Below are 14,416 nucleotides of genomic sequence, written 5' to 3'. Positions count from 1 at the left end.
GAACAGGGATCGAACCGGGAACTCTTAAGTTGCTGGCAGGGCCGCTCTACCAACAAAGGTACCGCGGTTGATTTTATTTGAAGCGGGACTGTGATGAAACATCATCTGACACTGTAAAGCTAGGCAGAGTGGGTGTGCGTCTCCTCTTTGCTCTGACCGGAATGCAACTGTACGGTCATTGCACTTAAAAGTAAAAAAAAGTGTTTTCAGTAGCATACTTGACACATGTTTCTAATGTTTTGGTTACCTAATTTACATACTTGACACATGTCCCTAATATTTTGGTTACCTAATTTACATACTTGACGCATGTCCCTAATATTTTGGTTACCTAGTTTACATACTTGACACATGTTCCTAATATTTTAGTTACCTAATTTACTACTTGACAAATGTTCCTAATTTTTTGGTTACCTAATTTACATACTTGACACATGTTTCTAATATTTTGCTTACCTAATTTACATACTTGACACATGTTTTTGTTTTTGTTTAATGTTCCTAACGAACAAGCGGTGCTGCCGTGAGACTTTCCTCAAATGTTGTCCCGTGTCCACTGAATGTCTGCTGTTTAAGAGCAGACATTCAGTGGACACGGGACAACATTTGAGGAAAGTCTCACGGCAGCACCGCTTGTTCGTTAGGAACATTAAACAAAAACAAAAACATGTGTCAAGTATGTAAATTAGGTAAGCAAAATATTAGAAACATGTGTCAAGTATGTAAATTAGGTAACCAAAAAATTAGGAACATTTGTCAAGTAGTAAATTAGGTAACTAAAATATTAGGAACATGTGTCAAGTATGTAAACTAGGTAACCAAAATATTAGGGACATGCGTCAAGTATGTAAATTAGGTAACCAAAATATTAGGGACATGTGTCAAGTATGTAAATTAGGTAACCAAAACATTAGAAACATGTGTCAAGTATGTAAATTAGGTAACCAAAACATTAGAAACATGTGTCAAGTATGTAAATTAGGTAACCAAAACATTAGAAACATGTGTCAAGTATGTAAATTAGGTAACCAAAACATTAGAAACATGTGTCAAGTATGTAAATTAGGTAACCAAAACATTAGAAACATGTGTCAAGTATGTAAATTAGGTAACCAAAACATTAGAAACATGTGTCAAGTACGTAAATTAAGTAACCAAAATATTCTGAAAATGAGTCAAGTATGTAAATTAGGTGACCAAAATATTCTAAACATGCGTCAAGTATGTAAATTAGGTGACCAAAATATTAGGGACATGTGTCAAGTATGTAAATTAGGTGACCAAAATATTCTGAACATGCGTCAAGTATGTAAATTAGGTGACCAAAATATTAGAGACTTGTGTCAAGTATGTAAATTAGGTAACCAAAACATTAGGAACATGTGTCAAGTATGTAAATTAGGCAACCAAAATATTAGGGACATGTGTCAAGTATGTAAATTAAGTAACCAAAATATTCTGAACATGCGTCAAGTATGTAAATTAGGTAACCAAAACATTAGAAACATGTGTCAAGTATGTAAATTAAGTAACCAAAATATTCTGAACATGCGTCAAAAATGTAAATTAGGTGACCAAAATATTCTAAACATGCGTCAAGTATGTAAATTAGGTGACCAAAATATTAGGGACATGTGTCACGTTTGTAAATTAGGTAACCAAAATATTAGGGACATGTGTCAAGTATGTAAATTAGGTAACCAAAACATTAGAAACATGTGTCAAGTATGTAAATTAGGCAACCAAAACATTAGAAACATGTGTCAAGTATGTAAATTAGGTAACCAAAATATTAGGGACATGTGTCAAGTATGTAAATTAGGTGACCAAAATATTAGAGACATGTGTCAAGTATGTAAATTAGGTAACTGAAATATTAGGACCACTAAAAGTCCAAGCAATGACCATACAATGACCACAGCAGGCCTATACTGTACATACTGTACATACTGTATATAAATGACTTCATAATCTCCACTCAAAGCCATTTTGCTGTAAAAGTTGTGATGGAAAGTACATGACTTTGGTTATTAGCAGATCATCTCCAACTTGCAACATTCCAATAAAAGAAGAATGTGTGTCCTCGCTGCTGCTGCTGCACATGTGTCACACTGACCATTTGACCATGAAAATCATGTTTGATCCTCTTTGAAGGACGCCCCCCTGCACACTTTTGGAAGGATTAAAGCGGGATTACTCACTCGGTGACAGGCTGGTGCCAAGGAGAAGCAGCGCCGCGATCACCGGCACCTTCATGGTTGCTCCCCCGCCGTCTGCAGGCTGCAGGCTGCACGACGCGCGTCAACTCGCCGCTCTATTGTAGACTCGGACTGGGTAAAGATCGAGACAATTAGGCATGAAAAGGCTGTCCTCCGAGGGGGGAAAGTGTCTATTAGAAGCGGGGAGAGATCCACTCACCTCTGCCCGGGTGCAGGCGCTCTTTGCAAGGAGCGCACCGATCGTGCGCAGCGGCGCCCGGCTAACAAGAGCACAATCCCCCCCGCCGTGGTTCACGTCCTCTTTGGCCGACGCGGAGAGGAGAAATGTGGGTCAGGAGCGAGCGAGCAGCGGCGGCGGTGGCACAATCGTTCCGGTTCGCCGGTGCTCACATGGCCCGGCACACCGCTTAGTGCGCTCCCCAGCCCGGGCGGCACTTGCGCGACACCTCGGTGTTAACGGGCGGAGGTTGCCATCGGTGAGAAGGAACACGTCGAAAAAGACACAACATAAAAAAATAAACTCCCTACAATGTTTAATTCATTTTTTTTTTTTTAAAAAGGAGTGAATTGTTTTATTATGGAGATTTTAGGCCTGATGTGCAAGAGCCAGCAGGCGGAGGAGAGGAGCCTCCCTGCGGTGAGGGAGCAACACATTAGTCTCTCCGGCCTGCGTGGGACATGACAATGATGAAATAGGAGGACGTGAAATAGTCGGGGGAGGTGATTTAGGTAAATGAATCATTACACACGTGAAGTGAAGTTAATTATATTTATATAGCGCTTTTCTCTAGTGACGCAAAGCGCTTTTACATAGTGAAACCCAATATCTAAGTTACATTTACAAACCCCGTTTCCATATGAGTTGGGAAATGGTGTTAGATGTAAATATAAACAATGATTTGCAAATCATTTTCAACCCATATTCAGTTGAATATGCTACAAAGACAACATATTTGATGTTCAAACTCATACATTTTTTTTTTTTTTTGCAAATAATCATTAACTTTAGAATTTGATGGCAGCAACACGTGACAAAGAAGTTGGGAAAGGTGGCAATGAATACTGATAAAGTTGAGGAATGCTCGTCAAACACTTATTTGGAACATCCCACAGGTGAACAGGCTAATTGGGAACAGGTGGGTGCCATGATTGGGTATAAAAGTAGATTCCATGAAATGCTCAGTCATTCACAGACAAGGATGGGGCGAGGGTGACCACTTTGTCAACAAATGCCTGAGCAAATTGTTGAACAGTTTAAGAACAACCTTTCTCAAGCAGCTATTGCAAGGAATTTAGGGATTTCACCATCTACGCTCCGTAATATCATCAAAGGGTTCAGAGAATCTGGAGAAATCACTGCACGTAAGCAGCTAAGCCCGTGACCTTCCATCCCTCAGGCTGTACTGCATCAACAAGCCACATCAGTGTGTAAAGGATATCACCACATGGGCTCAGGAACACTTCAGAAACCCACTGTCAGTAACTACAGCTGGTCGCTACATCTGTAAGTGCACGTTAAAACTCTCCTATGCAAGGCGAAAACCGTTTATCAACAACACCCAGAAACGCCGTCGGCTTCGCTGGGCCTGAGCTCATCTAAGATGGACTGATACAAAGTGGAAAAGTGTTCTGTGGTCTGACCAGTCCACATTTCAAATTGTTTTTGGAAACTGTGGACGTCCTGTCCTCCGGACCAAAGAGGAAAAGAACCATCCGGATTGTTCTAGGCGCAAAGTGTAAAAGGCAGCATGTGTGATGGTATGGGGGTGTATTAGTGCCCAAGACATGGGTAACTTACACATCTGTGAAGGCACCATTAATGCTGAAAGGTACATACAGGTTTTGGAGCAACATATGTTGTTGACATGGACGCCCCTGCTTATTTCAGCAAGACGATGCCAAGCCACGTGTTACATCAACGTGGCTTCATAGTAAAAGAGTGCGGGTACTAGACTGGCCTGCCTGTAGTCCAGACCTGTCTCCCATTGAAAATGTGTGGCGCATTATGAAGCCTAAAATAGCACAAGGGAGACCCCCGGACTGTTGAACAACTTAAGCTGTACATCAAGCAAGAATGGGAAAGAATTCCACCTGAGAAGCTTCAAAAATGTGTCTCCTCAGTTCCCAAACCTTTACTGAGTGTTGTTAAAAGGAAAGGCCATGTAACACAGTGGTGAACATGCCCTTTCCCAACTACTTTGGCACGTGTTGCAGCCATGAAATTCTAAGTTAATTATTATTTGCAAAAAAAACAAAAAAGTTAATGAGTTTAAACATCAAATATGTTGTCTTTGTAGCATATTCAACTGAATATGGCTTGAAAAGGATTTGCAAATCATTGTATTCCGTTTATATTTACATCTAACACAATTTCCCAACTCATGTGGAAACGGGGTTTGTAAATAGATGACCATGGAAAGGTTGGGGGTGTCCTCAAGATGCCCCCTGGTGCAAAATGACTACATTGTGGAGGTCCTGAGTAGGGATTAGGGTTGTCACGGCACCAAAATGTATTTTCATACTTTTCTAAATAAAGGGGAACACAAAAAAGTTGCATTATTGTCTTTATTTGAACAAAAAATGTTAGTGTACATGAAACATATGTTTATTATTGTCATTTAGTCCTTAAATAAAATAGTGAACATACTAGACAACTTGTCTTTTAGTAGTAAGTAAACAAACAAAGACTCCTAATTAGTCTGCAGTAACATATTGTGTCATTTATACACCTATTATTTTGTACACATTATGAGGGACAAACTGTAAAAATGGATTATTAATCCACTTGTTCATTTACTGTTAATGTCTGCTTATTTTCTGTTTCAACATGTTCTATCTACACTTCTGTTCAAATGTAATAATCACTTATTCTTCCCTTTTTTGATACTTTACATTAGTTTAGGATGATACCACACATTTAGGTATGGATCCGATACCAAGTAGTTACAGGATCATACATTGGTCATATTCAAAGTCCTCATGTGTCCAGGGAAGTATTTACTGACTTTATAAACATCCATCCATCCATTTTCTACCGTGTATTCCCTTCGGGGTCGCTGAAGCCTATTTCAGCTACAATCGGTTGCATATTAATTTTTGAAAAAGGAAAAAATATTTTGATGATAAATAATATCTTAATCATAGTAGTATCGACTAGGTACGCTCCTGTACTTGGTATCATTACAGTGGATGTCAGGTGTAGATCCACCCATGGCGTTTGTTTACATTGTGACGCCGGTGAGCTATTGTATCCTCCTACGGTGTGTAGTGAAGCATGTTTAGCTATTCCTCGTCCTCCAGTGATAATGGTACTTGTAAGAAATGTACTTTTTTTGTCACCATGGAGACCAGGATTAGTGATTTGGAAGTAGCTAAAACACTGCGGATGGACATTAGCCGCAAGCAATATGAATGACTATGAGAAACCTTGGAGAGGACCACAGATGTGGGTGACACCACCCCCCTCTCGGGGAGACCGGATGCAATGGACGTCGAGTGGGTCTAACATAATAGTGTGAGAGTCCAGTCCATAGTGGATCTAACATAATAGTGTGAGAGTCCAGTCCATAGTGGATCTAACATAATAGTGAGAGTCCAGTCCATAGTGGATCTAACATAATAGTGAGAGTCCAGTCCATAGTGGATCTAACATAATAGTGAGAGAGTCCAGTCCATAGTGGATCTAACATAATAGTGAGAGTCCAGTCCATAGTGGATCTAACATAATAGTGAGAGAGTCCAGTCCATAGTGGATCTAACATAATAGTGAGAGTCCAGTCCATAGTGGATCTAATTTAATAGTGTGAGAGTCCAGTCCATAGTGGATCTAACATAATAGTGAAAGTCCAGTCCATAGTGGATCTAACATAATAGTGTGAGAGTCCAGTCCATAGTGGATCTAACATAATAGTGTGAGAGTCCAGTCCATAGTGGATCTAACAGAATAGTGAGAGTCCAGTCCATAGTGGATCTAACAGAATAGTGAGAGTCCAGTCCATAGTGGATCTAACATAATAGTGAGAGAGTCCAGTCCATAGTGGATCTAACATAATAGTGTGAGAGTCCAGTCCATAGTGGATCTAACATAATAGTGAGAGTCCAGTCCATAGTGGATCTAACATAATAGTGAGAGAGTCCAGTCCATAGTGGATCTAAAATAATAGTGAGAGAGTCCAGTCCATAGTGGATCTAAAATAATAGTGAGAGAGTCCAGTCCATAGTGGATCTAACATAATAGTGTGAGAGTCCAGTCCATAGTGGATCTAACATAATAGTGTGAGAGTCCAGTCCATAGTGGATCTAACATAATAGTGTGAGAGTCCAGTCCATAGTGGATCTAACATAATAGTGTGAGAGTCCAGTCCATAGTGGATCTAACATAATAGTGAGAGTCCAGTCCATAGTGGATCTAACATGATATTGTGAGAGTCCAGTCCATAGTGGATCTAACATAATAGTGAGAGTCCAGTCCATAGTGGATCAAACATAATAGTGTGTGAGTCCAGTCCATAGTGGATCTAACATAATAGTGTGAGAGTCCAGTCCATAGTGGATCTAACATAATAGTGAGAGAGTCCAGTCCATAGTGGATCTAACATAATAGTGAGAGAGTCCAGTCCATAGTGGATCTAACATAATAGTGAGAGAGTCCAGTCCATAGTTGATCTAACATAATAGTGAGAGAGTCCAGTCCATAATGGATCTAATTTAATAGTGTGAGAGTCCGGTCCATAGTGGATCTAACATAATAGTGAGAGTCCAGTCCATAGTGGATCTAACATAATAGTGTGAGAGTCCAGTCCATAGTGGATCTAACATAATAGTGAGAGAGTCCAGTCCATAGTGGATCTAATTTAATAGTGTGAGAGTCCAGTCCATAGTGGATCTAACATAATAGTGAGAGTCCAGTCCATAGTGGATCTAACATAATAGTGTGAGAGTCCAGTCCATAGTGGATCTAACATAATAGTGAGAGTCCAGTCCATAGTGGATCTAACATAATAGTGTGAGAGTCCAGTCCATAGTGGATCTAACATAATAGTGTGAGAGTCCAGTCCATAGTGGATCTGACATGATATTGTGAGAATCCAGTCCATAGTGGATCTAACATGATATTGTGAGAGTCCAGTCCATAGTGGATCTAACATAATAGTGAGAGTCCAGTCCATAGTGGATCTAACATAATAGTGAGAGAGTCCAGTCCATAGTGGATCTAACATAATAGTGAGAGAGTCCAGTCCATAGTGGATCTAACATAATAGTGAGAGAGTCCAGTCCATAGTGGATCTAACATAATAGTGAGAGTCCAGTCCATAGTGGATCTAACATAATAGTGTGAGAGTCCAGTCCATAGTGGATCTAACATAATAGTGAGAGAGTCCAGTCCATAGTGGATCTAATTTAATAGTGTGAGAGTCCAGTCCATAGTGGATCTAACATAATAGTGAGAGAGTCCAGTCCATAGTGGATCTAACATAATAGTGTGAGAGTCCAGTCCATAGTGGATCTAACATAAGTGAGAGTCCAGTCCATAGTGGATCTAACATAATAGTGAGAGTCCAGTCCATAGTGGATCTAACATAATAGTGAGAGAGTCCAGTCCATAGTGGATCTAATTTAATAGTGTGAGAGTCCAGTCCATAGTGGATCTAATTTAATAGTGTGAGAGTCCAGTCCATAGTGGATCTAACATAATAGTGAGAGTCCAGTCCATAGTGGATCTAACATAATAGTGTGAGAGTCCAGTCCATAGTGGATCTAACATAATAGTGAGAGTCCAGTCCATAGTGGATCTAACATAATAGTGAGAGTCCAGTCCATAGTGGATCTAACATAATAGTGAGAGAGTCCAGTCCATAGTGGATCTAACATAATAGTGAGAGAGTCCAGTCCATAGTGGATCTAACATAATAGTGAGAGAGTCCAGTCCATAGTGGATCTAACATAATAGTGAGAGTCCAGTCCATAGTGGATCTAACATAATAGTGTGAGAGTCCAGTCCATAGTGGATCTAACATAATAGTGAGAGAGTCCAGTCCATAGTGGATCTAATTTAATAGTGTGAGAGTCCAGTCCATAGTGGATCTAACATAATAGTGAGAGAGTCCAGTCCATAGTGGATCTAACATAATAGTGTGAGAGTCCAGTCCATAGTGGATCTAACATAAGTGAGAGTCCAGTCCATAGTGGATCTAACATAATAGTGAGAGTCCAGTCCATAGTGGATCTAACATAATAGTGAGAGAGTCCAGTCCATAGTGGATCTAATTTAATAGTGTGAGAGTCCAGTCCATAGTGGATCTAACATCATAGTGAGAGAGTCCAGTCCATAGTGGATCTAATTTAATAGTGTGAGAGTCCAGTCCATAGTGGATCTAACATAATAGTGAGAGTCCAGTCCATAGTGGATCTAACATAATAGTGTGAGAGTCCAGTCCATAGTGGATCTAACATAATAGTGAGAGTCCAGTCCATAGTGGATCTAACATGATAGTGAGAGTCCAGTCCATAGTGGATCTAACATATAAGTGAGAGTCCAGTCCATAGTGGATCTAACATAATAGTGAGAGTCCAGTCCATAGTGGATCTAACATAATAGTGAGAGAGTCCAGTCCATAGTGGATCTAATTTAATAGTGTGAGAGTCCAGTCCATAGTGGATCTAACATCATAGTGAGAGAGTCCAGTCCATAGTGGATCTAATTTAATAGTGTGAGTGTCCAGTCCATAGTGGATCTAACATAATAGTGAGAGTCCAGTCCATAGTGGATCTAACATAATAGTGTGAGAGTCCAGTCCATAGTGGATCTAACATAATAGTGAGAGTCCAGTCCATAGTGGATCTAACATAATAGTGTGAGAGTCCAGTCCATAGTGGATCTAACATAATAGTGTGAGAGTCCAGTCCATAGTGGATCTAACATAATATTGTGAGAGTCCAGTCCATAGTGGATCTAACATAATAGTGAGAGTCCAGTCCATAGTGGATCTAACATGATAGTGAGAGTCCAGTCCATAGTGGATCTAACATATAAGTGAGAGTCCAGTCCATAGTGGATCTAACATAATAGTGAGAGTCCAGTCCATAGTGGATCTAACATAATAGTGAGAGAGTCCAGTCCATAGTGGATCTAATTTAATAGTGTGAGAGTCCAGTCCATAGTGGATCTAACATCATAGTGAGAGAGTCCAGTCCATAGTGGATCTAATTTAATAGTGTGAGTGTCCAGTCCATAGTGGATCTAACATAATAGTGAGAGTCCAGTCCATAGTGGATCTAACATAATAGTGTGAGAGTCCAGTCCATAGTGGATCTAACATAATAGTGAGAGTCCAGTCCATAGTGGATCTAACATAATAGTGTGAGAGTCCAGTCCATAGTGGATCTAACATAATAGTGTGAGAGTCCAGTCCATAGTGGATCTAACATAATATTGTGAGAGTCCAGTCCATAGTGGATCTAACATAATAGTGTGAGAGTCCAGTCCATAGTGGATCTAACATAATAGTGAGAATCCAGTCCATAGTGGATCTAACATAATAGTGTGAGAGTCCAGTCCTTAGTGGATCTAACATAATAGTGAGAGTCCAGTCCATAGTGGATCTAACATGATATTGTGAGTGTCCAGTCCATAGTGGATCTAACATAATAGTGTGAGAGTCCAGTCCATAGTGGATCTAATATAATAGTGTGAGAGTCCAGTCCATAGTGGATCTAACATAATAGTGTGAGAGACCAGTCCATAGTGGATCTAACATAATAGTGAGAGTCCAGTCCATAGTGGATCTAACATAATAGTGAGAGTCCAGTCCATAGTGGATCTAACATAATAGTGTGAGTGTCCAGTCCATAGTGGATCTAACATAATAGTGAGAGTCCAGTCCATAGTGGATCTAACATAATAGTGAGAGTCCAGTCCATAGTGGGGCCAGCAGGAGACCATCCCGAGCGGAGACGGGTCAGCAGCGCAGAGATGTCCCCAACCGATGCACAGGCGAGCGGTCCACCCCGGGTCCCGACTCTGGACAGCAAGCACTTCCTCCATGGCCACGTCACGGTCCTACATGTATGTGCACATAAACAACTACTTCGGTTACATACTAAGTCATTACATCACTTCTCGAAGGAAATTATGGCAGAAAAATTGTATGTAAATTATCAAAAAACGTTCCGTTCTGAGTTCCAGTGAACAGATGAGAGCTGTCTTTGTTGTACCAAGCAAAGGCTTGGAAAATCCCATTGTGTACGATGGGACGAGACGGGAGGGGTTATCTATTGTCATCCAAGACCTGCCCAAGCTGAATCCAGGACTAACCCAAGCCCGAGGCATCTTCTTCTTTTGTTTTCAATGTGACCAAAAACAAGAGCTGTTTACATACGCCCCATTCCTTTGGAAGCAGATGTTGTTGTGTAGACAGGGAGTGTCCAAATAAAGGAGACGTAAACCTTTTTCATCAGAGCGTGGTGAAAGACTGTTCAGAGAGTACAGTCGCCGCATCTCTCCTCAATATTGAGTCCAAATGTAATTCTGTCTCTGTTTGATTCCTTGCTTCTTGTCTTGTTTAATAGATGTCATCAGTGTTTGAACCTGATAAATTGCTTGGATTATTTTTGCTGCGTTTTGCCAACCAGATCATCAACTCTCACGTCACCAAGATATTTGATATTTAACGCGCTCGCTGGCACGTCATTCAAAAATGAAGCAGGTCACACCCAAGTCAGTTGGATTAACGAACCTCGGCGGCACGCAAGCCTCTCTAATGAAGAGGTTGTGCGCAGCCTAAAAGCAACAGAAGATGAAATGTAATCAGAGTGACTGAGAGCTCTCTGCTAAGTATGCTGGGACTGTAAAGAGCGGAACACTTACAGCAGGGTAATGTGATAATGAGGCCATCATACACACACAATCAATAATACATGTTGTCTTGGCTTTCACAAGCCCGTGAAACCTCAAATCCAAACTGAGCACTTTTACAAACTCTCTGCTAGGTTGGCTAACAAACTAAAATAAACCTTAAATATCAAATGCTGGCAACTTTAAAGTAACTATCTTAGCATCTGGACTCCCCAGGAACTGTTGCGTCGGACCAGTTCTTCCTCCCAGGGAATCTAAGTTACTGGTCAATCCCAAATTCTTTCGATGACATATATGCTGAGTAAGAAGGACCATCAAGACAGAATTGGAATATTTTCAAGTTTTACTAAAGCTTTAGGAGTTCAACTTAACCAATACGTTCATATCGGCTACTCCAGATGATCTGACATTCAAACGGAAAAGCCCACTCTTTTCACACAAAGAAAGCCCCCATTTCCCCCCTCTCAACACTGATAAGGAGAGAGACGTTTTAACATTGCGTGGAAGTCTGGGACAGTGCCGAGGGAGTGGCAGACTGGGGTGGTGGTTCCCCTTTTCAAAAAGGGGGACCAGAGGGCGTGTGCTAATTACAGGGGTATCACACTACTCAGCCTCCCTGGGAAAGTTTACGCCAAGGTACTGGAAAGGAGGGTCCGGCCGATAGTCGAACCTCAGATTCAAGAGGAGCAATGTGGATTCCGTCCTGGTCGTGGAACAACTGACCAACTCTTTACGCTTGCGGGAATCCTGGAGAGGGCCTGGGAGTATGCCTATCCAGTCTACATGTGTTTTGTGGATTTGGAGAAGGCGTATGACCGCGTCCCTCGGGAGATCTTGTGGGAGGTGCTGAGGGAGTACGGAGTGAGGGGAACCCTGCTGAGGGCCATCCAATCTCTGTACAACCAAAGCGAGAGTTGTGTCCGGGTGCTTGGATGTAAGTCGGATCCGTTTCCAGTGGGGGTTGGTCTCCGCCAGGGCTGCGCTCTGTCACCTATCCTGTTTGTGATTTTCATGGACAGGATTTCTAGGCGGAGTCGTGGCCATGGCGGAGAGGGTATACGTCTCGGGGGGCTAAAGGTTGCGTCACTGCTGTTTGCAGATGATGTGGTCCTGATGGCACCTTCGGTTCGTGACCTTCAGCTCTCACTGGATCGGTTCGCAGCCGAGTGTTCAGCGGCTGGAATGAGGATCAGCATCTCCAAATCTGAGGCCATGGTTCTCAGCAGGAAACCGATGGTTTGTACAGTCCGGGTAGGGGACAGGACTCTGTCCCAGGTGGAGGAGTTTAAGTATCTCGGGGTCTTGTTCACGAGTGAGGGAAAGATGGAGAAGGAAATCAGCCGGAGAATCGGAGCAGCTGGGGCAGTATTGCAGTCTCTCTGCCGCACTGTTGTGACGAAACGGGAGCTGAGCCAGAAGGCAAAGCTCTCGGTCTACCGAGCTATCTACATTCCTACTCTCACCTATGGTCATGAAGTGTGGGTAATGACCGAAAGAATAAGATCGCGGATACAAGCGGCCGAAATGAGTTTCCTCAGAAGGGTGGCTGGCATCTCCCTTAGAGATAGGGTGAGAAGTGCAGTCACCCGAGAGAGACTCTGAGTAGAGCCGCTGCTCCTTCACTTGGAAAGGAGCCAGCTTAGGTGGTTCGGGCATCTCGTGCGGATGCCTCACGAGCGTCTCCCTAGGGAGGTCCTCGTTGCACGTCCCACTGGGAGGAGGCCCCGCGGCAGGCCAAGGACCAGATGGGGGGATTACATCTCCTCTCTGGCCTGGGAACGCTTCGGGATTCCCCAGGAGGAAGTCACAAATGTTGCTCTGGAGAGGGAAGTCTGGGGGTCTTTGCTGGAGCTGTTGTCCCCGCGACCCGATTCCGGATAAGTGGTTGAAGATGGATGGATGGATGGACGTGGGGGTTGTCTTCACATTCCAATGGTTTACGACACAAAACAGACCTCTGAACACAAGAGAAACTAGTAGAATAAACAAAGGAAAAGTACTAGCTACTCTAAATATGGCTATGTAAAAAGAAAGAACTCTTAAACATATATGCATCCTCCACAGAACCTACGCCAGGATCCTGTTTGTGGACTTCAGCTCTGCCTTCAACACCATCCTCCCTGGACTGCTACGAGACAAGCTCTGCCAGTTCGGCATGCCGACTCCTTCTGCAGTTGGATCAATGACTTCCTGACAGACCGAAGACAGCACATGTGGCTGGGGAAGATTGTCTCGGACAGTCGGACCACGGACGCTGGTACTCCTCGGGGCTGTGTACTTTCCCCCTGGCTTTTCTCCCTGTATACAAACTGTTAGAATCCATCCATCCATCCATTTTCTACCGCTTATTCCCTTCGGGTCGCGGGGGGCACTGGAGCCTATCTCAGCTACAATCGGGCGGAAGGCGGGGTACACCCTGGACAAGTCGCCACCTTATCGCAGGGCACTGTTAGAATCATTGTTTATAAATTATCACAAAAAACTTAGGGTTACATTGAGTTCTGTCAAGTAAGAAGACGAAAGCTGTCTTTGAAACCTACCAAGAAGAAGGCTCGTAAAACTCCACCGTGTAAGGGGGAGAGCCACATGAAGGGTTTTCTGTTTTCTCTCATGTATGGTAATCAACAGAAGGATGTTGTTCTGGCCCAAGGACTTCAAAGCGGAGAGACGACAGGATCCGCCCAATTTCCAGACGACCTCTTTTTGAACTATTTTACGAATTATTTTTGAACTGACCTTTTCCGTGAATTGTTTACGACCTTTTCTGAGAAATTTTTGCGACCTTTGTCTTTTGGAAACAGCCTTGGCCATGGGGTCGGGGAGGGTCCAAAATAAAAGAAGGAGGCATACAATCTTTTGGCAGAGCGTGCTGGAGATTGTAGAAGGATACAATGTCCGGGCGACTCTCCTCAATATATTGAGTCCAAATTGAATTCTGCCTCTGTTTAATTCTTTGCCTCTTGTCTTGTTTAATAGATGTCATCAGTGTTTGAACCTGACACAAACTGCTGCACCTCCAGCAGTCACCAGTCCGTAAAGCTGCTCAAGTTTGCGGACGACACCACCCTCATCGGGCTCATCTCGGATGGCGACGAGTCCGCCTACAGGAGAGAGGTGGACCGGCTGGCGTCCTGGTGCAGCCTCAACAACCTGGAGCTGAACGCCCACAAAACAGTGGAGATGATCATGGACTTCAGGAAAGTCACAGCCCCACTATCCCCCCTAACCCTGATTGACTCTCCCACCCCCGTCTCCATTGTGGACTCCTTCCGTTTCTTGGGCACCACCATCACCCAGGACCTCAAGTGGGAGCCGACCATCAGCTCCCTCATCAAGAAGGCCC

The 14,416-nt window shown here is 42.9% G+C and overlaps 1 protein-coding gene across 2 annotated transcripts in view; it reads right to left on the bottom strand.

Annotated features, from left to right (window-relative positions):
• Positions 1–14,416, bottom strand: part of LOC133648240 (neuronal acetylcholine receptor subunit beta-2-like) — a 438,894-nt gene that overhangs the window by 90,096 nt on the left and 334,382 nt on the right. Inside the window, exon 1 of one of the 2 annotated variants that reach the window (XM_062044133.1) lies at positions 2,202–2,321. The exons of the other annotated variant lie outside the window; for it this stretch is intronic. Within the exon in view, the coding sequence (XP_061900117.1) occupies positions 2,202–2,256 (55 nt within the window). The 5' untranslated portion in view covers positions 2,257–2,321. Of the gene's footprint in view, positions 1–2,201; positions 2,322–14,416 lie in introns of those variants that run through there. 2 annotated transcript variants of the gene reach the window in all.

The sequence above is a fragment of the Entelurus aequoreus genome, linkage group LG04 (genome assembly GCF_033978785.1).
Source record: "Entelurus aequoreus isolate RoL-2023_Sb linkage group LG04, RoL_Eaeq_v1.1, whole genome shotgun sequence".
Taxonomy (NCBI): Eukaryota; Metazoa; Chordata; class Actinopteri; order Syngnathiformes; family Syngnathidae; genus Entelurus; species Entelurus aequoreus.
Note: the sequence above shows the minus strand (reverse complement) of the source record. Positions and strands in the feature narration are given on the sequence as shown.